This window comes from Lonchura striata, chromosome 5 (assembly GCF_046129695.1).
Source record: "Lonchura striata isolate bLonStr1 chromosome 5, bLonStr1.mat, whole genome shotgun sequence".
Lineage (NCBI taxonomy): Eukaryota > Metazoa > Chordata > Aves > Passeriformes > Estrildidae > Lonchura > Lonchura striata.
Window position 1 is genome coordinate 64,146,736 of NC_134607.1, and position 26,209 is coordinate 64,172,944.

A 26,209-nucleotide genomic window follows, 5' to 3' on the forward strand; every position below is an offset into this window, starting at 1 on the left:
TTTCCTGTTGCTTTGCAGTCTTTCCTTACAATTTAGCTGGTCACTATCTATTTCTTTAGTATTTATTTACATGGTTTGGGAGGGAGTTTTCAACATTAGCATTCATTGTTTGAATCTTTTGAGCTCACAGAGATGTCCTTTTCAAATCAAATAATAGATAATCAATTTAATTCTTCAGATGCTAGCACAATACATTCAGCAGAGAGTAGCTTGAATTGAATCTGAGAAAAAGTCTTGTTGCTGATGAATGTAAATTTTCTGAACACAGAAATATGCATTGTGCACTGCAAAAGGAACTGCTTATGCACAGCTCACTTCCACAGTTTTACTAGTCAGAAAAAGGATTCCTAAACTGCACATCCTAGTCGTCAAACGTAGTCCATAATTCCTACTCTTCAATCAAGCTGTCAAAATCTGGTATTTTAAAGTTACTTAAAGCTGGAAAATACTGACACATTATTTAGTCTATCACAAAATATAAATTTTAATCTGTATAGTCTGTTCTTGTTCCTTATTATACTTATATCTCTTTAGATTATAGAAATTTAACTTTCAGAGATGCCAGGGGAATAAACTAGGAGAGGCTGGTAACAGTAATGCTTGAAGAATTTTTCTGGTGAGATAAACCAGATGATAGTAGCAGGAACCCAATCTGCCAGCTGGCATGAAGAGAAAACCTAGGATACTTGTTTGAGGGGAATTCTTTTTCTGCAAATGCTGCAGTATGATTGTCCCAGAAGACATGAACAACCCTTTCAATGAGACATATGAGATGAGATTTTCTCTTTTATCTTTTAGCAGGGGTAAAGACTTCTTTAAGTCTTGGTAAATCACAGGAGGGAAAAGAAGCATCTGATATCTAGCCAACTGAACATCAAAGAACATTCTTTCCCAGTCTCTACAGATAACAAGCTCAGCCCTGAAATGTGATATTTTACTGTACCATGACTTGGTGAAGACTGGTCAGTGTTATAAGGATATGGAGACGTAGGTAGCAAGGAGGTCTCCACAGCCTCAGGAACTCCAGGTTCAAAAGAAATCAGTGAAAATGCTTGAGGTATAAAATTTTTTTCATGTATGCTCAACTATGTTATATTCCTGCTGATTTTAAAGACAAAATTACTTGGTGCTGACTCTGACGCTAACACATATTGCAATATATAATTGTCTTCAGTGTCAGAAAACTATATCCTATTTCAAGAATTAGTTTATCTACATTCAACAAGCTGGTCTTGATTTTTCAGTCTGATATTGCTTTGCCATCAATGTTTAAGAATCCTCATACACACAGTAGGAAGCCACTTCACACAATAATATATATATATATAACTCTCCAGTTCTCTCTCAGTCTTCCTTTTGATATCTTGAAAAAGTAAAGCTACTTTTACTTCTCACAAGAAGTTTTTTCTTCAACTACTGGGTTGCTCTGCTGGCTTTTTTACAGGTTTTTTTTGCCTTGAATTAGTAGAGTTAGCACAATTCTTGGGAGATGAATATAATGGAGGAACGCTACTTCATACTTTATAATATCTATGTTTTACTCTTCCAACACAACCCTTTAACCATGACAATTCATTGAGAGTTAAAGGTAAGGCAAACATTTGAAAAGACACTGAGTCTTTCTTTAAATAATCACTTAGGTGCAGTGTTAGATAATCTAGTCTTCAGAGCTGCTTTCACAGTCCATGGGAAAAGATTGAGGCAGGAAATAATTCAAAATACTTCAACACAAATCCTTCTCTGAATTACCACCACAGGACTTTGACTTTCTGCATTACATACAGGAAGAATGCATGATTAGACACCAAGATTCAAATAACCCTTTGAGGCACAGTCACACCTCCTAATAATGCAGGTTTCATTCTTTGTTACTCATGTTTCACTGTGTTTATGTGCACCTACATTGCACCGGATGTCTAACATCACTGTTGGACATGTTTAACATTAAGATATAACTATCCTCGGATGTTTATAATGGCTTTGTACTGAGATTATATTATATGATATAATATGATATGATATGATATATGATTGATATGATAAGGAAAAGAATCTGCCCACAAGAGTAATAAATTGGGTGTTTATATCAGCAGAAATTTTCAGAAACTCAAAAAGAACTCAGGTCCAAACAGCCCTACAGGGAATGACAGCAAGGCACTTTTTGCTGATATCTTCATGGGGGTGAAGTCTGTCTGCATTTATCAACAAAGAACTTGTCTGTGACTTGCCATATCCACCAAGCTAATCCCTACAGTGATTAGTATGATAGTAACTTATGAAACAGATTGGTTTTTACTTGCTTTGACATCTATGGTATTGTGAACTAAGGATATTTACCATTAGAATTGAAAAACATAAATACTTTACAAAGGAAGAGAGCATATAACCGTAAGTTTATATTACAGAATAATTACATGTACCCAACCAGATCTCATTATAGATGATGTACATCTGTCTATCTATCCATGCATCTAGCTCTGTGCAATTTACAGCTTCATTGCAATTGAGTCACAATTGTCATATTTCAAACTTGTAAAATACTTACCCTTTTTGAAGAGATTTCCATAGAAATAATAGGAACTGGCATCTAAAAAATAGAAAATATTTGTTTGCTTAGAAAAAAGAATATCTTTTTACTATGTAAATAAATCAGGTAAAATAGTATTGGAATTTACTTATTACCTTCAACTTTGCTAAATACTTTGACTTTCTTTAAGAAAGATGTGGGGAAATAGTGATTTTCAGAAATATTGCTTTAAAACAGTTTATTTGGAAACAAGCAGCCAACACTTAATTCAGGATTATCAGAGCTACAGGAACACTACAATTTCTCTGTCAAACATGACATTACCTCTTGTCACCACTGAATGTCTTTTGTCCTGCTTGAGAGTGATAAGTGGAGTGTTCTTTATAACAAAACATTAATTGAAGATAAGACAAAAATAGCAGGAATTCCTTCTTTTACCATTGTCCTCTCTGCCCTCTGTTCAGATTTCTTGGAGCAACACATAGCTCCTCATGTTCTATTGAAAAGTAGCTTTAAAAACAAGTGCAAATTCTGTGATTTTCCCCACAGGAAACAAGTCAATAATTACACTGTCTAAATTCAGGTACCAGATTTCAAAGTCTAACTTTAGATACAGATATTATTTAGATTCTCCCTATAGCTTGAAGCAGGTTAGACTCCTGCTTTATTTGGCTAACATGACATGATGATTCTCACTAAGACAATTTCATTATGTTAGCTTTGTTGCATGCCAAGAACTGAGCTTTAGTCATAGGTTATTCTTTAGGAGAATGGACTTCTGCCTCACTAGGACCCATGTTTGCCCACTGTAGAGACAGCTTAACTGATTCACTCTTTCTGAGTGGACTTTTTCTACCTGAATCTCGTTTAAGTTTCCATGATTGTAGCAGGCACATTTTTATGTGTGCAGTTATACTTTTTTAATTACTTAATTGGATACAAAGGAAAATCAAACAAAATGCAAGAAGTTTTTCATTAAAAGTTGCACTTCTATGTCCAAGCACATAAATAGAAAGACAGAAGTCGTGATTTGCCTCAACATGCTTTGGTACGTGGGGCATTAGAAAAGCTTCATTTGAGAATGAAGGTTTCCTGTTATAAAATTGCTAGATAATTAGAAAATTTCTTGCATACAAATATTATATATTTGACCATCCACAGATTTTTCTGACATTTTAATTCTGAAGAAAATTCAAGACTTGTGTATATACTTCATATACAGCACAGTTCACCTTGAATACTTGCAGCTCTTCAAGAATCACTTCTTCCATTGATTCTGTCTCTTGATTGTAAATTGTTATGACTTTCAGCACAATGCCATTATCTGGACACAAATGTAAAACAAAACAAAATTAAATTAAAGGGTATGATTTGTTGAAATATTTATATGGTCTTTAAATACCTGAAATGACTTCTTCAAATTGATAATGGATTGAAATTTATAAGTAAGAAAAGTTAGTTGCATTGTGCTGTCATTAATGAGGATTCTTACTCTTAGAAAATGAAATATATGACAATATATCCCCGCATAATAGTCAATTTAGACACTTGTAAGATACATAATTCATTGTATTTTTCAAACATTGGGTCATAACCCATTGTGAATAGCAAAAGAATTACAGAGGGCAATCATATTTCAGAAAAAGAAATGGGAGTAGGTGGAAGCCTAGTGCATTGAGGCAAGCAAGTATAAAGTAGCTTTAATTATAGGATCTGAGCATTTACACTAGATAGCAAACTACTAATATCCTTAATTGCTGACAGCAGCTCCATTCCCCCAGGCAAAAGTACAAAAACCTTCAGGGGCCCTTCTCTAAAGAGACACTGATCTGCTGTTGAGCTGAAGGCATAGTCAAAGGGAGATGTATCAAAATATAAGATGCACATTCAAAATGACTAAGGCACATAGGACTTTATCAGCCTCTCAGTCTCTGCAGCTCTTGCAGGAAAGTAAAACACACAAATAACCTCTGGTCTTCCACCACTTTGGTTTTGCCTTGCTGGCTATTTATAGAAAAACTTTGCTCTCCCTAATCTGAAAATCTGTCATCAACAATGGCAAATATCACTTTTTTATTTCTGTTATTTTCAGTCACCTTTGATTTATAGGGGACATATGAAGCAGGGAAGCACTGGGGCAAATGTTCAGCAAAAGATCAAAGGGTGAAACAAAAAGAGCAACAATTAAACTGGGGTCGTACACCATTTTTCAAAGAGACTATGTAATCAAAGGCAACCATTTTGTAGTAGAACAGTAAAAAGAATTTGTATTCTGAGCTCTGATTTTCATAAGTCCCTCTTCAAATCCTGCTGACAGACAAGTGAAAGCTCTGATGTTCAGACTTTGCCTTTGATGAATCTTTCTAACCTGCACTGCTACCCTAAGGAAACTTGCTCAGCTGTAAGATGCTGCTTACTTATGTTACACAGCAGGTGTTGGACTGGGATTAAAAATATATATATCAACCCTTTCTAACATTATATTGCTCAAATAGGCAGTGATTTTTCTGATGGGAGCTTTATCAGAGAAGTGATTGCAGGTTTCATTTCAGAGTTTCTAAAACCCAAATTCTTTTGCTGGAATTTCATGTCACCTGAGATCAGACAGCTTGAGAACACTAGGCAGCAGTTGGGGGCCAATCCAGCACATCCCTAAAAAACACACTTAAGCTACTTTGGATTCAACTTTGCTGAACAAAAGACTTGTGTACAAGAATATTTGATGCAGTCTCAATTAGAAATGCAAGGAGAAAATAGGAAGGATGTAGGACACAATGTACAGAAATAAGTGACACATGATATGATGTTTTACAGACCATTACCAAGATCATACCAAGGCTGTTTAAAACATTAGAAAACAGCACTAATAAAAATAGGACTTTGATATTTTATGAACATTTTTTTTTGGTTTTTTTAATGTTCTCCACACTGAAATGTACTTATCAGAGGAATTTCATTAATAAAAAATAATTCACAGGAACTGTTCTCCTAGACAAAATGGTCAAAATGATCTGTGATACCAATCCTGTTGTTAAATTGATTAAATGTGAATGTAAGAATCCTTGTTTTTTTCCAGACAGATTAGATGTGACTTAAGTCTTGTGTAGTTCCAGCCTTTCCTCTTGTTTTCTTAAGTTTTTCTATTTTTCAAATACCATTAGGGTATTTATTTTTTCTCTGCTTTCTTAGACTCAGTGCAGGTATATGCTATATTTTGCCTTTATTGTGTTTGCTAGGAATATGCTTAAAAATTCTTGTTAAACAAGCTCCCTATATTTTAATAAAATGGCACAGAAGAAAGACAAGAAAACTTGGCAGCAAACTTCTAAAAGTTTTGGATTTTTTGAAATGGGGCATTTCCTCCTTCCTTCCTTGATCTGTGTTGAAACCCAAATCTGGAAGCTGGTGGGTTTTTAAATGGTATCAGCTAGACTTGTTGTCTCCAGAACTGGGGAAAAGAAACTGTGGAATAAAGCCAATAACTTGAACAGTTATTTTTGGAAATCATATCACCTTTGTTTCTCACAGGTTTCCAAGTCTCAACTTAGATACATGACAGTGTTCTGAAGTTTAAAAATAAGACTGAAATGAAAATAAATTAAAATGGAATCCTATACTTGTTTCTATTGCTAGTTTTTAAACAGTTCCCTCCTTTTCTATATCACAGTTTAGCATCACAACGAAGCATGTGTCTAGAATGACTACCATCCTCTGTAAGGTGAAGGCATGAAAAGTTGATAAAAATAAATGTTGTATTGATTTGCTTCATCCTGGATAAAAAAAGAACAAAACAAACCAAACAAAAAAAAAAAAAAGAAGAAAACAAACAAAAACTTGCTAAAGCGTAAATGTAAAAATTCTTTCTTGCTTTTTTTATTTACCTGTGCCAATGAACAAAACATCATATTGTCCATCTTCAGCCTCCACTCTGTCCACTGCTATTTGTTTAAGATTGTACTTTCCATCTGTTTTAACTAGTATTGGTCTCTTATGAACAGGCCTGATGGGCTGATACATCAGTGGATGACTCCTGGCAAAATGGACAGCTTCATCAGGATAGTCTTTAGTGGTAGTGTACAGCCCACCGTTCACCTTGCTGGCACACTGCAGAAACAAAGAACACAGATTATCCTGAAGGTTAATTTCTGACAAGAAATTGTCAGAAAAGGGTCTTGTTTTCAAGAATAAAGTCTACAGAAAACCAAGCACAGAAAACCACAGCAGGAATTAGTACAGTGTACCCTGTACTTTATGCATGTGTGTATTATTAATAATGAAAAGAAAGGAAATGCTGCCAAGTGCCTTGGCATTGTCATGTTTAGGAAGCAGGAGTTCATCCCTCTTTGGCATACTGAAACAGAATAAAGGGTAACACTTTTAGATTTTGACAAAAGCCATAGTGTCTATTTCTTCCCCAAACTCATATTGAAGATGGCCATGGACAAAGTAAGAGGAAAAGGGTTTACTATCCCACTAGAAAAATAGCCATGTGAAGTCAGCAGAACACTAATACTTGAAATCAATCTCCAGTCTTATTTTTTGATTACAAAATGTATTACCATAAGAAACTAAACACACTTAAAAATTATGCCATCAGCAACAGTAATTTTTGAATTCAGTCATTCTAAGAGTTTTATGTTAGATTATGATTCCTGACTCTTGATGACAGTATTATATATCACAGTTTAGCTTCAAATATCAGTGTTTGCACTGATCAATCTACCAGTTTGCAAAGCAAATAAACTTTATGTCAATGACTGATTAAAAGACGCTTACTCCTTCAGTCAAATGTGCAATTAGAGATAATTTACTGCCTTAAAGAGAGAAGTTAATTTCAGGATGCTTTGTGAATGAGACAATGTTTCTCAACTGTACATAGATCCTACATTTCCAATTTGCTTCATGATGTCTAATTGAAACCATTTATGATTAAGCTGAAATATCTCAGTAACCATTTGCTTTCTCCAAATATTCATAAAACAGTGTGGTTTTAAGAAGCATTTCAAGCAAAGCCACAGTAGCAGCCTTTCTCTATTTAAATTGGATTTTTCAATCAATAAAATGAAATACAATACTCCTTATGTTTACTGGAAACAGTAATTTTAAACTTGTGGTTAGCTGTAATCGACAATAACAAACTCCTGCACTTGTCAAGAAGAGCAATATTTGTTTCCACTTTTTGGGTTTAGCTACAGGAATGTATTTGTTCACTGTTGACTTAAAAGTAATTGTCTAATCAACCTAGTGATGGAATTTTACCAGCTGTTTGCAATAAAGAGACAGAGCTGGAGCACGAAGACAGGCTAAGCCTGTGCTTCCCATGCACTGCACAGCATATCAAGTGAATAGGCATTGCCAGGTTCCCTTTCCAAAGTTCTAGTCCTGGAGAGATTTAACAAAAATAATCATTCACAGGCTTTTCATTTTAATTAAATAAAATCAAGTAGCCTAGAAAGGAAACAGTAGATGCAGCTGTCTCTGAAGTCTATTGACCCCACTTGATGCAGCTGATGTCATTTCACACAGCCTAAATGAACTAAAAACTCCAGGAGAGACTCTGGCAGAGGGTTGCGGAGTCTGTCAGAACCTGTGTGACTCTTAACAGTGGCTTTCTGTTTATTTAGCTTTAAGCTCTATTTTCATTGCTCATAGATTTATTCTTTACTCATTCAATACCTAAGATCAGTGAGTGCTGGCTCTCAGAGATGCCCATTAGTAGGTTATTTTTTGCCTCTTTATCACTGTCACTCCTGTAACTGGAAAGGCAGTGGGATTTATTTTACCAACATGCTGCACATTGTTTGGAGTGTGAAGCCTAACACTTGGCTACAGCCTGCTACACAATTTCTCTTCATGCAAAAAGAAAAGACCTCTAAACTGTGCCCTAAATGAGTAGCTAAAAATGAATTAATTAATGCTCTGTTACCTGGCAGAGCCATCTACCTCAACCTCTGATATGCTCTGCAACACATAAAGAAATCCACAATTAAATCTCTTAGCACCCAGGAGAGACCTGCTTCCTCAGCTAATTTTTTCTCTGATGTTGGGAAATTATTTGCACTCTTCTGCTCCTTTTTCTGTTCCTATGCCTTGCCTTTTTGGGGAGGTGACACTCTAGTCTGACCCAAACATGGCCAAAGAAGAGAAGCATTGAAAGCAAATGCAATTTAGGGCAGAATTCCTACAAATCATTGTCAACCTTGCTGAAGTGCTGGCTCTGTGTTCTCTCCTGCTTGCCAAAAAGACACCACTTAATCTTCAGTGCTAGGCAATATCAATGTAATAACTGCAGTCATTAATACTGAATTCATGCCTGGGTTTAATGCTAGTCCAAATAACATATGTGAAGTGTTCTAATGCCCAGAAAAAAAATGAATACCACTTAAAGAACTTGGATCATATAATCTTTGCAAAATATACAGCCATTCCGCCATCCATGTGTAGTACAGTCTCATTATTTGGTAAAACTGCAAAACCCATACATTTGCTAAACAAAATATCGAATATGAACCTAATAATTCCTGTGAATTCAACCATTTGTCCTAAAACATGATAATTATTTACCTGTTTTTCTATACTGACTCAATACTAATAACTTCAATTTATGTTAAACAAACAAAATATATTTTGTATAGATGTCAGCACTGCTACAGAGTTAGTTCATTGGCCAAGATGGTAAAATCATATTCATAATGTTTAAATCCTAGAGAATCTCTTTTTTGGAGTATTTGTTTCTAAATTTTGGCTTATGTCTTCTTTTCCCCAGGAGAAGTAGAGAAAAATATTAATTCTAAATTATTAATTTTAATGAGAAAGAGCATTCATTTGAAAGCATATGACAGGGAGAAAGGCATTACTGTAAAGGAGCAGACAAGCTAATAGGCCTTTCCACCTCTCATTCATGAGATTCAGTGATGAATTAATTGTATGCAATGCTAACTTATGGAAATGATTGCTTTTGGTATAAAAGGGAATATTGATTCAGTTAGCAAAGGGAAAACAGGACTGAAGGGAACATCCCTAAGCCTGAGAGGAGATAAAGAGGTGAAGTGGGAAAACTGGGGGGGGATTTAACAGCTGTTAGAAATGTTTTTGCTCAGAGTTAGAGATCTGCCCAGTGCTGACATGACAAGGGGTAGACCATCATGAGTGTAAACACAAGCAGCTTTGCAGCACATGACAATCACCATGGGCAGGTAGGTAGTTATAATCCCAAAAGACACAGGGCAATAAAGAAATCCTGGCTGATGTGCTTCCCTGAGTGCCTGCCTCCTCCTGAAGGCTGTGCCTGCTCTGTGAGATGCTGACAGGCCCTGCAATCAAAGGGCACCTTTGACCTGCACCAACAAGTGCCCTCCTCACCCATCAAGTGGGGATATGAGCACCTGGCACAGAAACTGCACAAAAACTAAAAAGACACAGAAACATGAAAAGGGCTTGAGGTGAAGATTACTTGTGATGTCCTTGAGAAAACAGCAATTCTTTGTAGAAGTTAATTAGTTGTCTCTTAAGTCATGAGTTTGTGATTTCCTACAGAAATCTAAATACCAGACAGGAACAGCTCCACACATGACAGCACCTCTATAGCTGCTGAATGCTCGCTACAGTAATTCCCATTTAATTTCATTTTCAAAATACATCTTGTTTCTTTCCTTCAGTTACTAGCCATTGGGAAAAAAAAGTTTATAAAAAATCTGTATGAAAATTACCAAAAACTATGAGTGATTTTTCTGAGTCTGGTTTATCACAGTGTTGTTTTAATATTTTTATATTCTTTGTAAAGGATACAGAATGAGAATATTGATAAGCTCAGGAACCTGATTGAAGGATAGAAAAATCTCACTCTGAAAGGAAATCAATGAACTGTGAGGCTGCGTGACCACTGCTTCCAGAAAGAACCAATCTTGAGCAAAAGACTTTGGATAATGGAGAATTTGCTCCTTATCTTCAAATGCATTTATTCTGATTAGTTACTTTTATTAAAATATGTCTAATTTCTTACCTGCTCATTGATCTAAATTACAGAAGTATTTAAATTTGATCCTTTTGGAAAATGAGGTGGAAAAAAGGAACAAGAACCACATGAAAACTATTGAAATATTAAAACTTTTGAAATAGTGGATTCTCTTGGTTTGTGAGGTGTATTTGTTTTTTGGTTTTGTTTGGTTTTTTCCCCCTTCCTTTAACACTTGTTAAATGTCCCCGTTTCAACACATTAAAGAAAGAAAGAGAGGTTTATTCACAGGTAATGCACTTAATGTTTCTGAATGAAACTGAATGCATCTCACCCACCTTCTAGATCTTCCTCTTTTTATCCCTTTTGCCTGGGGTCCTAATTTTGGGACCTTAGGGCCTTTAAACAATGTTGATAAAATCATTGAAAAATCTTATATACTTAATCCAACTATTTTATTTGGAAAATGTATGGTTCTAGCACTTAATTAGACCTATTGCTGAGCCCTTCCACACTATTCCAGGAATAGCTGGAGTATGTAGATATTCAAAGAATATCCTAGACTGTGAAGTTGGGAAGATTTGTATATTAACAGCAGTTTGTTTTATCTTTCCAAAATCACAAACATAGTAAAGCAGCGGCAAATAGACTGTACTTACTGAACCAGGTCTGGGATAAGGTACTTTTCTTTCATAGAGAGCCCAGTGGTATTCAGGTCCTTCTTTATGAGCATATGGTCCATTGAAAGCTGCTCGGACACTTGCCATATGGTAAACACATATAGCATATCCTCTGAATATATTGCTATGAAGTAAAATTTAAAGACATTACTAAAGCAATATGTCACATTCTGTCCAGATAATAGTGGCATTATTATGTAACTAAAAACCAGTCGCATTTCAACAGCAATCAGGGAGAAAACACTACTTATTCTTTACTACATACTTTCCTTCTAAATGTTGCATCCAATGTTCTTTAAAAGTCTTTAATGTGTTTATAGTCATAACATTTCTCCAAGGAAGCTCTGTGTTGTTACGCCAAAATTTGATGCTAATGTACACAAACTCTAAATTACTTGTTTAGAAACATAGAGAAAGCAAAACAGACTGAACTTAGGTTCTGTATGTCTTTGATTAGTGACTTAAATGGTTGACCATTTTTCTTTAACATTTTTCCTACTGCTTTTTGCTTGGAAAGATGGGAATCAACCAACGCTGACTAAAATAAACAGTCCTAAAATGAGTCCCTTTTGTATTGAGTGGGAATGCTGGTTGATATAATTAGTTGAATCAGATCACTTTATGCAAGACAATCCAGGTAAAAATATCTATTTTATTTTTAAATTTTATTTTATTTTATTCTAGAAGAACAATAATTTTTAGGTTTTTGTGGGGTTTTTGTAGTTTGTTTGTTTTCTATTCTTGGTGGCTTTTTTTTTTAAAGAAGCATCGGTGCTCTCTACAAAGAAATTATTTCTGAAGACTGTAGATGATCCAGAAAATATCTCTATTCTCTATTTCTCTATATATCTCTTTCTCTATTGGCAAGAAGAGTCATTAGGAAATGCCAGGTGTCTACAACCATAGAGGAGCAGATCTGCCTTTTGTTACTAAGAAAAAAAAAAGTAGGAGAAAGTGGCAAAAGCATAGGTGATCTTTTCTTACATCCTAAACTAACAGTCAGATTTCCAAGGTGAGAGTACTGTGTGCTTGCACCTGAGCTAGGCTGCAGTGGAAAAGGAAAAGGAGGTAGTCAGTAACATTGCAGCTGTTGCTTTAGGCTTCACTAAGAAGTTAGTAGAAATTTAAGCTGCTATCTACTTAACCTTGAATTACAGTGGAGCTCTTAAAGGAAGACAGGTGGCTCTGAGATGCTGTTCTTATAAGCATGCAGAGGTACATATAGTACATAGGAGATTGTCAAGCTGAGAAGCACTTAATTAATTTGTGATCTAGATATACTGAATCACAGAATGAGACTTCAAGCCCCTGAGTGTTACAGAGAAGTTTTTACATTAACAAAGAAGCCCACTGTGAATAGAATAGAGATTAAACTGTTTACTATATAGTTGCTAAGGGATATGTATCATCCAGCTTCTATCTCTTTAATAGACTGTTCAAACATTCCTCTATGGCTGCTATTATTTCTTCTAGTTGTTTACCTTGTTGTGTTGAAGAGGCCAAATATCACTGGATTTTTGTTATCACGAGTTTGCAGCAGAAACACATCCTCTGTAAAATTTAAACGCAATGTTATTGTTAAAAACTTACTCTTTTTAGCCTGCCGAAAGAAAATTCATTGATTCTTAAAAGCACAATCACATTTTACTCATTTATTCAATTTAACTTTATGAAGATTTTAATATTTAAAAACAACGAAGTACATACAGGAGTAATTGGTGATAGTGAATTCCATATGTGTAGAACTTCATATATGTTGGAAAAAACACTAAACACCATTCCCTGATAATGAATACAAGTGCAATATTTGACAGTAAGACGTGTTATCATGAAGGTATAAGTTTTTTCCATGGTTTCTAGTTGTTTGCTGTCTAGGATATTTACCTAATTCATCAAAATGTGTATCGATTCCATTTCTCCCAGGCACAGAACAAACTAGTCTGGTTTTGAGGAAAGTGGTCCATTTATTGACAAGCATTCGCTGGCCTCCCATGTCATTCTGTGTAGAGGAAACAAATGCCAGTGGTAAAATGAATGAGTAAGTCTAGAAGCACAAAAATCTCTGATGCATTAGCTGCTCATTATATCTTCTAATGTCAAAAGCATCCATTTTCAAACCACATGTCTATTACTAGAATTATATCTCTGGAGTCAGTTTTCAACTAGGATTGCACTGATCAAGTCCAGGTCTCATTAAGATCTGTGGTTTCATATGAATTTTTTAATTCTGTACCACATCCCTGGATAGTTTTAGATATACAGCTGTTGTAAAGCTTTTTTTTTATTGCTTATTTTTGCAAGCTTCAGTAATGTACTCAGTAGATATACTGAGTACATTACTGAAGTTTAGCTTTACTTTAAGAGCTCAGTGTGGGGTTAGTTCAATGTATCTGGAACGAACGCCCTGAATCTTTCTATAGAACTCATGTAGCTGGGCCAAGTCTGAGACAATTATTTACATGTTTTTTTAACATTTTAAACAACTTTAAATAATACCTGCCTTGCTAAGGCTGTCTCACCTTTTTCTTGCTCTTGCAAGCATTGGGACTTTCAAGAAAAGGGAACATTTAATACTACTTGCTTTAGGATGCATCCTCAATCTGTGGCCTAATATTCAAGAACTGTGTAACTGGCTGTTGAAGGCTCTGCAATTGGCTTGCAAAACTTCTCTTACAAACAGAGATCTGTTTTCCTCAGAAAAGTAGAAATATGCAGAGTAGATGCCTCTGTGTTACAAATCCTGTTACAGCTCAGATGAAAATGCAAAAGATGGGGAAAAACAGTTCTTGAATGACCAGCTAGCTAGTTTTTGCATTCACTAAATCAAATCTGAATTATGACATACACATGTGAAGTTAATGGCCAGATAAATTTTGGAGAAGTGGAAGAGAAAGGTCAGTGGGATTTTGGTTTAACACATGGCTAGTGATAAGACTTCCTGATGGATATATTGCAGAGCAGGGGGAACTATTAAAATAATCTATCCAGGCATATATTCAGAACATAACCCAAAGAATTCCAGCTTGGATCTTGATGCAGGTTGGAACCCAGAAGTCCAAGACATTAATGTCTGAGGCTGCAATTTGGTACTTTGTATACATCAGAGGTTTTTAAGTTATACCTAAGAAAGTTAGAGGTGCAGTATGCTGGTGAGCATACATGACAAATACCACTTACTCTAGTGACAGAAAATAATTAATTGTATCTTGATCTTTGCTCAATAGTTTTAGGAATCCTCTGAACTATCCCTTAAACTGTATCCCCTACAGTTAGGAGGCAGAGTACAAACTTTTTTTGAAACAAAATCAGGTGTTAAGAAATATCCTTCTCTTTCTTTCCTTTTATCATGCTGGTATAGTCCCAGTAGGAAAATGGGAGAGCTCCTCTCATTAGCCTTACAGTACTTGGTTATTAGCAGAGGAAGGCACCCAAAATTCATCAGTGTTTAGAAAGCACCAATATGGGCAGCTGGGAGATCATATGTTAACAGTGCTCCTCTCCAGCAACTGCCCAAGGTCTTACTGCTGTGTGTAGGACCAGGGAGCCAAAAAGTGACGAGATCAGCCCACCAAGAGGATGGTCTGAGTGGGAAATGCAGTATCAAACAGAGCAGTACAGGGAAGCAAAATCTTTTCCTTCTTTTTGCTCCTTGTAAAACTTAAGTCTGTTTGTGATAATAATTTGCTGAAAATGATGCTGATTAATTTGCATCATTTGTTCTAGTTTCTTATGTGCACCATCAAAGACTCTTACCGCACATACACGTCCCACTCTGGTATATATGGCATGAGTGCTTGTCTCAGCTTCCAAAGCTTTTTCAGTAAAGAAGAAGTATACTTTGTTATCCTCGTGGTCTTCATTGTCAGGAATCATGTATGAGCCAACGAATTTTGGTTCTTTAAAAAAAACAAAAAGGAATTGAGACCAGTTATTAAAATATTGCCTTATTTTTTCAAGCCTTAAAACCAGCTGATAGCAACCAAAACTAGAAGTAAAGGCTCTGTCAGTCAGAGAGCTATCTAAGGGCAACTGGGTGATAGAAATAGTAAAAAAAAATTTTGGTGAGTATCTATAGAACATGTGGAACAGATTAATATTGAAGTATTTTTATACCTTCAACTGGCAAATTAATATTCCTTTGTATTTTTGCAAAAGGCAATTCCAGTCCAATTCTCTACGTTTTACATACTTTAATTTGAGCTAGGCTAAAACCTGACGCTAATATTTGCATAGCAAATATGATGCCATGCAAACCAGAAATTGCCCAGCCATGTGAAACACCTCTGCTTTCAGCTCCTTCTCCTCCCACACCTTTCAGCAGGCGCTCATTGTCGGGCTCGGTGCGGAGATGCGCCGGGCGGTTCATGGAGCGGAACACGGCAGCGTCTCTTCCCCAGTAGTCGCTGTAGAGACCAGTAAAAAGTTCACCACCTGCAGACCAGACATTCAAATAAAAACCTAAAATGAAACAATTTGGTAATACTCTCCATATTAATTTCATTGCATGCTATAGGAACTACATTACAAATATGGTATGTGCTAATTATTAGGCTGAGAGGTTTTCCAGGCATCCTACTGGAACTGTTCCACCTCACCTGGAATAATTACAGTTTGGGAATAACTTTCTGTCCATGTTCAGTGGACACAAAAACAGGCACTATTTTTCTCTGGTCCAGAAATAATTTGTTTTTCTAGCACTGAAATATTTACCAGTGCAAGGACAGAACCTGAGATTTCATCCATCCTCTACAACTAGTGATTAACAGTTCTTGAAAAATTCATGAAAACAGAAATTGGATCTCATTTTCAAAGGATTTAGATGGTATTCACAAATTAAGCAATCATCAGAAAATTTAGAAATAATGCACTGAATGACAGACGCTGTTGAAAAATAAATATGTATATAGGTATAATTTAATATGTTCAAAATTCAAGCCTATCTCTGACTCAGATTATAATACTGGATATATTTTAACTTAGGAAAATGCCATACATACTTCTACCTTTCAGTTTTTCATGGATACTATTCCCCTTAACTGACCAAGCATTAACAATAATTTATTTCATATACTTGTGGACTTGTATTGAAAATTTTTTAGTTCCAATTTAAGAAACAGACAGCTTCAGCAAGCAGTTGTCACTAGGTGGCATCCTTATCCTAGAAAATAACACAAAAGGAATTAAACTGTACAAGGAGAGGAAAATAAATTATTTCCAGTTGAATCTGAGTGGAAGCTTCAGTGACACAGCTTCCTGCATCCTAATCAAAATAAACATGACTGATACATCCAAATATCGTTTGCTGGCACTTATAAAGATAATATCAGAAAGCAAGAATTTTGTTTGCAGGTCTCCCACAGTGTGAATTTTGTTTCTTTCAAGAGAGACACATGAATTGAATGGTGACATAATTGTGAATGATTATTCTGAAAAGTTAATATTTTGTCAGTTGGGGCTGCTTCCAACACTTCTGCTGAGCCAGAGCTGAGCATAGTTTTGCTTTAGGCTTCATAATATACAGAATGGTTATTGCCCTGGAAAATACATGGTCGAGATTTAGTGTAAAATACTTGCAAGTGAAGTAAAAAATAAAAAGCTAGAAGTATAAATTGTAGCATCTTTAGAAGTGAAGGTTGCCCAAAATGAATAGAGAACTTCATTTTTCAAACAGCACAGAGTTGCCTAAACTGTAGAATTTACCAGGATCTTTACAACTTTATTTTTTTCATACAATCTTCACATCCCTAATTAATGAGTTACATTAGTCATATATCTCCCTTTGGGAATTCTATTGGAAAAATGTATCAGACTAGCTGGTATTCTTTTTAGTTTAGGTGATGTGTAATGCAAAACAGGACATTTTATCTGTTCAGAACTATAATGTATCTTGGAAAATGCATTGATGTAGGGTAAATGATTCATCACATATTGCCAATGATCAGGATTGACATCTGTGAGTCCAGATGTTCCCAAGTTTGAATATGAAGTCTTTTCCTTCTGCTTGACATAGGAATAAAATATTGATATAAATAACTAGCCTGCTGGTATGGCATTCTACTGTGTACTGAAGACGTTATAACTGATTGTACCTGTGAGATCCTGAGGGGAGAAAATGTTACTAAATTAAATATAAGTAGCATGTGTGACTTCACCTAAGAACAACAATGGGACAGTACTGACAAATGTGGCTGCCAAATATCTCAGCACAAAAACATTCAACAAAATTATGAGATATTTTGTACTTTTCACACTAAGAGGATCTTCTCTTGTCCTTTTCAATAGTCTTTTGTATCTTTGTAAGTTATGAATTTTGAACACTGCTAGGTTTTTACAGGTGCTGACCAATTCCAGATTTAGAGATAACCTAAGACTGAGGCTTGAAGAATTCTGGAAAGATTTCTATTTTTTTCTCCTCCCTTAAAAAACTACTATCACATATCAATTCAATCCTGTTTTGTTTGCAGGGTTTCAGACTGCTGCACATCACATTGATTAACATCCACCTTCCAGTGAAAATCAGCTGAGTAACTTCAGAGACCTTCCCTAGTCCTCCCCTCTTCCAATCTAACCTCAGCTACACATTAAAATGTTAACATTTAAGTATTTTTTTTAATCAGGGTAACAGCCTGGTTAGTTCTAAAAAGAATAAAATGTTCATTCTTTCCTTATTTAAGCAAACAGAAAACTCCCATGGACCTCAAAGACCAGTTTTAGCTCAACTGATACACACATAGTTTTTAGCTAGCATTTTTTCAAGCTAACAAATTTAATTGTGACCATTTAAAACCACCTTAATTTTGCCTTTTATTCAAGGAAAAATATTAACAAATTAAAATACAAACTTTTTTTTTCTAAGCCCTTCAAAATTTCGAAGTGACAACCCTAAACCAAAACAGATTGAAGCATTTAAATTTAATTACTCATACAAAAGATATCTATAAATAGGCTGCTACCACTTTAAAGGTGGTATGCTTTTTGTACCTGCATGAAATTGGAAGGTGAAAATGCAAACACATGCTATTATTCATCAGTAGTCTTTTTTGTGTAAAATGGAAAATTTATTTTATGAATAAAGCATTAGAATGTAATGAGTAGAACACGAACTGCACCTTTATGCATTTCTTGGACTGTCAGTCAGTTATTACTCATATGATGTCTAAAAGCAGAAGACTCACATTTTAGAAAAATGATACATTTGGCAGTAGGAGAATCGAAAAGTAAAAGAAACACTGTTGCTTAACTGGCAAACTAGTACCTCTGTATATTTGTATTTTCTCTCTGCTACTCAAGTATTTTGTCTTTTATTTTGAGAAAAAATGTATTTTTGTCTAGACTAGAAAAAGAGACAAAAATACCTAACTTTTAAATCTGCAAAAGAAGAAAATACTTTTGGATTCCCTGGATATCAGCCTATTCAGATGTACTTTAGGTTTTTCACCACTTCCTTCTGATATATTACAGGTAAGAATACGTGGACATAAACTAATTTTTCAGCTAGTGTGGTCTAAGTTGATCAGTGTGCAAGATCTGGTATCAAAAATAGTTTTGGCTATTGAAAGCAGATGGGGGAGTTAATTAGGACTAAAAGTCCAAAAGTTTTATATACTGTTGAGCTAAACATAAACATTTTATACAGCCTGTCTGCCATCCAACTTCCATTCTGTGTCCTGATGCTGGCAATAAATTAATTGTTCATATATTGAGGAATTTATCACAAGCTACTTCACTAGTGGGTCAGATAACCTACAATAATGCTTACAACAGCACAGATATTTCATTTTAAAGCCAAGTCATGAACTGTTGTTGGAGTGGTTATTTTGACTCTTGTGTTGAAAGACATAAAGATATGGGGAAAAAGGGATTATCTTTCTTCCTAAATTAATCCAGCTAAATATGGCCCTAAGTGGTTATGGTGCAAATGATCTTCCAAGATCAAGATTTTAAAAGCTTTTAAAACTTTTTGAGAGGTATATAAAGTTTTCTTGTTAGCCTACTCCTCGCTGTTAGTCAATGGCCACGCTGGTGTAGGTGCTATGTTCATGTGGGGGCAGAGGTGGGAGCAGGTTTTGAATACTTTCCTAAGGAAGAAGAAGGAGCTGGGGTGTGCTTTGCTAACAGGTCTTGTAAATACAGGTGAACCCAATGGGAAGAAATGACGATATCTGACTCATTTCAGAAGGCTGAATTATTTCTTTATTATAACTATGCTAAAATACACCACTATACTATATAAAAGGAGGATATTAAAACTACATACTACTTTCTCTGACTAACTCTAATACAACTCGTGACCCTCTCAAGAGTGGATTGGTTGGGCCATCAGGCTCAAACAATCCTCACCAGAATCCAATCAAGCACTCACTCTAGGTAAACAATTTTCCAAACACATTCCACATAGGAAAAACAAGGAGCAGAAATAGAAATTGTTTTCTCTTTCATTTCTCTCTGTGCACCTCTATGAAAATCTTGAGAGGGAGAAAAATGTGCTTGCCACAAACAGGTTTGCATAAAACCTTTTCAAGGACATGCGCATTGGCTGAACCTGGATCAGAGAGTGCAGACAGCTCTGGGGTGCAGCCTCCAAGACCATGCTGACTTCATACCTGGACCAGATTTCACTTTCTAAGAACATTGAAGTGCATGAAGAAGAATTAAACCTCCAAGCATTGGAAGAAGGACTGAAAGACCAGTTCTGGAGTGTGCATGGTGTGGTATGCATCTCCTGTCATGGGGTAGTGTCCATCATGAGCTGAACTCAGTGCTTGCCTGAATGAGGGAACATCCCTTCCTCCTCAGTGCATTTGGCATTAGAAGTCTTCTCATTCTCAAATGTCAATTAAAAGATTATTATTCTCTGTGTTTGCATCTAGGTCTTCCAACATTTTCAACTGGCTACCTGCAGAGACAAAGGACATACATCCTGGAATCTAAGGTGCAGCATTTTATTATTTGAACTCTCTGTCTTTGGGTAGTAGAAGTTGGTAGAATAAAATAGAATAAATGGAAATTCAAACTTCCTTAAGATATTCTTTCTAAGTGTTGGAAGTGTTTAACTCCATTATTTAAAAATAAGAAACAATAAATAAAATAATAAATTCTTGGAAGAATTTTCTTATGCTTTCAAAATATAGTGCCATGATAACTTGAAATGATAGAATTTCCTAATGGATAGCTAGAAAAACAGCCTCTAAATACTTTGCAAGTTTTGATGAAGATGTGAAAGTCTGTTTTATGGTGTATCAGGTGTCTGACAAAAATATTATTCTCTCCTGTTAATCTTGCTACATTAGAGAATATTTAGCTTTGTCAGATATCTTTGTCAATGGACCTCCAAGACTCAGCCTTTATCAGGGAAGGGTAAAGGAATTGTTTTCTCCTTCAAATAAAAATATGGGCATCCATAGGACCTCCCATAATTCAGGCAAACTCTTAAAGCTCAGTGGGACAATCTGGCTTCCATTTAAGCAAGTAAAATTCGCATTGATCTCACAGTAGGAACATGATCAGGTTAATTTATTTACTTAGTTCTATCTGAGGAAAGGTTGAGAAGGACTTCAAGATTAGACCGTGAAGTTTCAGGCCTACAGCAATTCCATGAGTTTTTGTTCCCATGCTAAGCTGAGACTGGACTCTGACAAAAACTGTAGAAACAATTTAGAAATAAGGGTAAGATAGAAGCATAACAATCAGTGCTTCATGGATTTTGAAGGGTCAGGCAACATACAGTATGTTTTTCTAATTCTTCTATGACTTCTTAACCCACTAACTCTTAAGATTTAGAGCTCTAATTTACTTTTTACTTTTAATGAAATCGAAGGATATTTTGATGAATTGCTGCAGTGTGAAAGATTTGTCATTACTGCTGAAGATTCTTCTTTTAATTAATTTGTTAATGTAAAGGAACAAATAAACCTAGCATGTCACTCATGACCAATGTTTCATCACAACCATGGATGAGAAATACAATTGTAGTTAATCATCAGAGAATTTCGTTTTCTGACTTTAAGATACAGAGACAAATGCAAATATCAAAAGAGCCCTAAAATCCTCTTTTTTTATCCCTGAAAAAATAGAAAATTTATATAAACTTTAGCTTCTTTTTCTAGCTCTTTCTTTTAATCTATATACCTTTTGAATGCTCAGTTTCTATTTATGTTTTCTAAACCCAGAAATCATTGTGCCACTCCCTAACTCCCTAACATCTAGCTTTTACCATTTACCTGCTGTTCCAGGCTATTTTTAGTGAATGTACATTTAATCAATAGTGCCAAGACTGTCTTTACTTCATCTCAGAAAATGTTTTAAGAAAACATTTGAGGAAAGCCCATATGGTTTGCTATATCACAACTCCAAAGATCCCAGTCCTGTAGTGCTACACTTCCCAGCAAAGCCCGGAGGAGCCCTATCTCAGCACAGCTTCCTGGCAAGGCAGGACTTAGATTGAATTCTATTTTTATATCTTTTGAGTTTCTTTAATGCTTCTAACACAGAATCACCAGTTTGCGGCAGTTTTGTTAGAAGGCAGCATTGAAATAAAAAAAAATAATCTCAAAAATTATAATCAATAAAGCTTTATATAAAACCAGTTAAATTCACATTTTTTATTGGGTGCTTGTTGCTCAAATTCATCTCAGTAGATGAAAACAAAAGTGGTGTAAATGACTAAACCAGTCATGCTCCTTTGCTTTTAAGGAAAGCAGGAAATTATTATTTCCATAATTACAAAACAATCAATTACCTTCAGAATGGCACATGCCATTCAACATTCCACTTCAGTGAGACACCCTTGCTGTGGTTAATGCTGCCTGGAATGCAATATTAATGTGGGCAGCACCAGGAGGATTAAGTCTGACATGTGGAAGGTTGCAATGGAAGGCTGACAACACTTTGGTGTGCTGAAGAAACAGACTTGGAATGACAGACTGACAGGACTGTGAAGCTTGTGACATAAAGATCATTACCAATTAAGATGGAGGTGAAGGAAGAACTGGGGTCAAAAGGGCACCTGCCTCGTCCTCTCTCAAATTTGTGTGATTCCAGTTGAAACAGATGATCCTTAAGGGAAAAAAAAAAGACAGAGAACACCATAAACCCTACAGGCAAAGAAAGCACAGCGCTAATAAACAAGCTCTAACTTCGTTATACCTTTGTAGAGGATTGACTTCATTAGGGAGAAAACACAATTATGGTTGCTCACTGATGTACTAGTAAAAATTCTCTGGGTTTCTCTAAATCACCCTTGTGTGTGCACTGCCTTAAAAGAATCAGAAAAATATGCACTAAAATTGCACTTTTTCATTTCTGTGAGAGTAGGGAGGAAAGATTCCTCTATCTTTTCTTTAAATTATCTAAGCATTAAATATATGTCTCACCATGGAATGTGTTTTCCCCCTTTAAACAATGTTTTTTCCCAGTAGTTGTTAAATATATCAGACTGTGTTATCTTCTCTTCATAGCTTGGAGATGTTTATATATCTTCTTCATAGAAGTATGTTTAGGGACGAATCCCCAGTTATGGTTTTCAGAGCAGATGTGATTTCTTCAGTGGATTTAACAGAATATCAGTATTAAAAATATTGGCAACTTGGTTTAAATTGTCTGTATAAGGCTGTAAAGATTGAGAAAGAATTTACAATTTAAATTTTCATTTAAAATGGTATGTTTGTCTCAGCTTTCACAGAAAAGCCCATTAATGTCTGATTAAAATATCAAGTGAGAACACAATATTTTTAATTTAGATATTAACAGAACAGCAAGACACAAAACACAGAGAAGGGGGAGAATAAAAGGACAAATACATACAAAGCTATGAATGCTTGATAAAAAATATGCCACACAGCCACCAAGTGTGTGACAAGCAAATATTTTAATAATTTAGTAGTTCCAGTTCTGTGTAAAGTCTTACTCAAAAGTCCACTGAAATGCAGATTATATAAATATACTGGATAAATGTAACCTACCTGTTCATTAAACTAAATCTCAGGTTCATGTTCCTAATATATGAAGCAAATATTTTATGAGGCATAAAGTTACATGCAACAGGAAACCAAATCCCCCAGAATTTTGAGAAATACTTGCCTTGGTTTCTCCCTTACAGAATACATTATCAAAAATGTCCAAGGACTTTTTAGTCATAAAAATCAAGTTTTATTAGACTGAACTTTTCACATATTTATTAGACTAATTCAATATTTGCACAGAAAAAAAAAATCATAATTTACCACATACAAAATTCACAAGAAAGTGGGATTGTCCCAGAAACTAAGTGAATATTCTCTTCAGGTGGCTTCATGACAGTTATGCTGTCCTGCAAAAATAAAAACCAGCCTAAAAAGACAAGGACCAAAGAAGCAGAAGATGGAAAACTAGAAAGATAAAAATAATAATAATAGTAATAAAACAATAATTTAAAAAGACAGAAAGAAAAAATGCATAAGGAAAATGAAAAGTTGTAGAGTTCTTAATGCCTACTAATTGTTAAACAATTGAATCTTTATGTGCATTTAATTTAAAACAGTCAATCTTGAATTTGTCATAAGCCCCTGGACTTCAAAGCATTATTCACATCTTAATCCCTTGATCAGACAAGCTGATGTACCTGTTATACATTCTCAACTTCTAAATCATACATGTAATTTTGCTGCAACCTCTGGTCATAAAGAACTATTCCGAGTAGTTAGAGAGCTTCTATAAAAAATGGAATGCAACTCAGAATGTAGTTCTGCCAAAAGAGGACATTGTTTCATGTGTACTTGCAGTGAAAAATTCATAAAATGAAATTTTAAAAAAATAAAACAAAATAAAACAAATAAGGAAAAAGCCATACAAATTTTAGGTAATGGACCTAAAACTCACAAGGTAACAAAGCATTTATAATCTCACCTCTCCAGAAGCTTCTTTGTTGGCCTAAGCCTGATATATTAGTGCCTGGTTGTTAAAGCTGATGTAGCAGAAAAGAACTGTCTTGGGTAGAGACTGATGGTGCAGGAATATTTTTTTTATGCTGTATCAGCAACAATTTCACATCAGTAGTAACTATTCTCCCTCTGCTGTTGGGTAAATGTCAAACAATGAAGAAATATTTCCCTGTGTGTGGAAATCTCAGTCCCATTCCATACTTTTCAAACATCACATACCATGTATTTTTCAAAAATAAATACTGTAACATTTTGAGTCAACAAAGGATAAAAAAAGAGTGAAGTGAACTCAGGAAGGAAAAGAAAAACTTTCTGAAATAATGAAAAAGTACTTTGGAGTCATAATGGCATCAAATTTGATGTAAAGGAAATATTTCTAAAAACCGTCTGAAGTTATGTATTCTCTAGTTGGGTATTCAAAATAAAGTTACTCATGAAAGAGTTTCTCCTCCAGGACCTTAACTAAACTATTTGTCAGTGAATTGGTTCACTAAAGATTTAGAAGTGGAGAGACAAACCAAGAGTTAAAAATTGATAGATTATTCTGCTCTTCCCGGTTTGTAGTTTGTGACTCTCATTTTGTACTGCATAGGGAATAGAAACTGAATGCTTTCCTGCTGTTGGAGGAGACATGATCCCACCAGGTTATCATAAAACACACTTCATATTTTGGTCTTCCCCTGTTAAAATGCCACTGGTACTCACAGCAGGGAGATGTGGCCAGTAGAGGAGTCTTCTGGATGACGTGGAAGAACTTTTCATCACTGTACACAAAATTATACCAGCACAATAAAAAAGCTACTAATGTAATGAATCATTTCCCTGAGGACCAAAATTAAATCAATGGTAAAAATAAAACTCTTTTAACATTCATAACATGAATGTGTTTAAAACAGCTAACTACATGACTGTGGAATGAAAATGCTAAACAATATGCATAGTATCCTTTCATTGTCTGGAATTTATGAATAAGGATTGTGGTCTAAATATATAATCTAGTGTTAACACTGGGGGTAGACAAAAAAAATGGATTTCAGTGCAATTTTTTGGAATTTTTAAGAGGAGGTCACTAGTTTTGATATAAAGCAGGATGTGTATCTCATAAATGCCTGCAGACATATGTAACTGTCAGAAAAGTTGCTGAAAATGTAAGCAATGACTCCTCCAAGAGAGATTTTCCACCTATAGCTTTTAGGACAGCATGCCAAATATTCCATGGTTGCAATAAGTTATTCCTATCACTGGGGCAAGTAACTGAAGTTCAGGTGTAAGATGTGTCAGCTTCCATGGGATGCCAGTTTAAATGAAATAAGCGTTGCACATTAATAATCAGCTTTGAAGGCTAATTCCATAATTCTAACCCTCCTTGCAGTTTTTGACATTGAAATCCCTTGAGAAATATCAGAGTAAAACTGACAGTTTCCTCACAGATTATACAGCCCATCAATTCAACATCATAATTTATTTTATGGGCATTTTTCAGTGGTTAGGGTAAAAACTATGCAAACGCACATATGGAAGGATGGGAGTGGAATTACTTGTTTCTACATGTAGCTTGGGAAAAGAAATGGGCTTCTGGGTTTGATTTATGATACCAGTGACTCAGGAAACATAATACACTTTCAACTATTATTAAAATAATAATGTTCTTTGAAAGAAATAGAAGATATTTTCAAAGCATTCAACATTTTGCCATTAACTTGATACGAATTGATAACTTTAGACAATGAAGGCTAAATAATGTAGGCTATAAACAATAGTGAAAGGAAAGGTCAATAAGAGGCATTAAAATTTAAAGACTGAATTTAACATTTGTTGCAAAAAATTGCTTTCACTAATGCCAAGTGCTGCTTTGCTCCGGGTCAAGACAACACTTATGCATGTGATTAATTTAAAACACATGCTGACTTCCATTCAGCAAAGGGACTAAGCCTACTCTGAACATTAATACAATATCTGTATCTTTTCAGTAAACCAGGGACTTAAAGATACTGAGGTTTTAGTTGTGTTTTCCTAAGATATTATTTTTATGAGAGAAAAATAATTTGATTTTCTGTGAGAATTTGTGGTGTTTTGGTTATTTCACTTTAAATTTTATTATTTTCCACACAACAAAAAAAGTAAAATATAT

At 35.1% G+C, this 26,209-nt stretch overlaps 1 protein-coding gene across 2 annotated transcripts in view; it reads right to left on the minus strand.

Moving 5' to 3' along the window:
- The window catches only part of SEMA3E (semaphorin 3E), a 129,304-nt gene that overhangs the window by 13,195 nt on the left and 89,900 nt on the right, over window positions 1–26,209 (minus strand). For both annotated transcript variants that reach the window (XM_021539599.3, XM_077783667.1), the window contains exons 5-13: window positions 22,123–22,216; window positions 15,473–15,592; window positions 14,915–15,057; window positions 13,046–13,160; window positions 12,643–12,712; window positions 11,141–11,285; window positions 6,409–6,631; window positions 3,760–3,851; window positions 2,546–2,587 (exon numbers count right to left, since the gene is read on the minus strand). In XM_021539599.3, coding sequence (XP_021395274.2) covers window positions 2,546–2,587; window positions 3,760–3,851; window positions 6,409–6,631; window positions 11,141–11,285; window positions 12,643–12,712; window positions 13,046–13,160; window positions 14,915–15,057; window positions 15,473–15,592; window positions 22,123–22,216 — 1,044 coding nt within the window. The remainder of the gene's footprint in view (window positions 1–2,545; window positions 2,588–3,759; window positions 3,852–6,408; window positions 6,632–11,140; window positions 11,286–12,642; window positions 12,713–13,045; window positions 13,161–14,914; window positions 15,058–15,472; window positions 15,593–22,122; window positions 22,217–26,209) is intronic.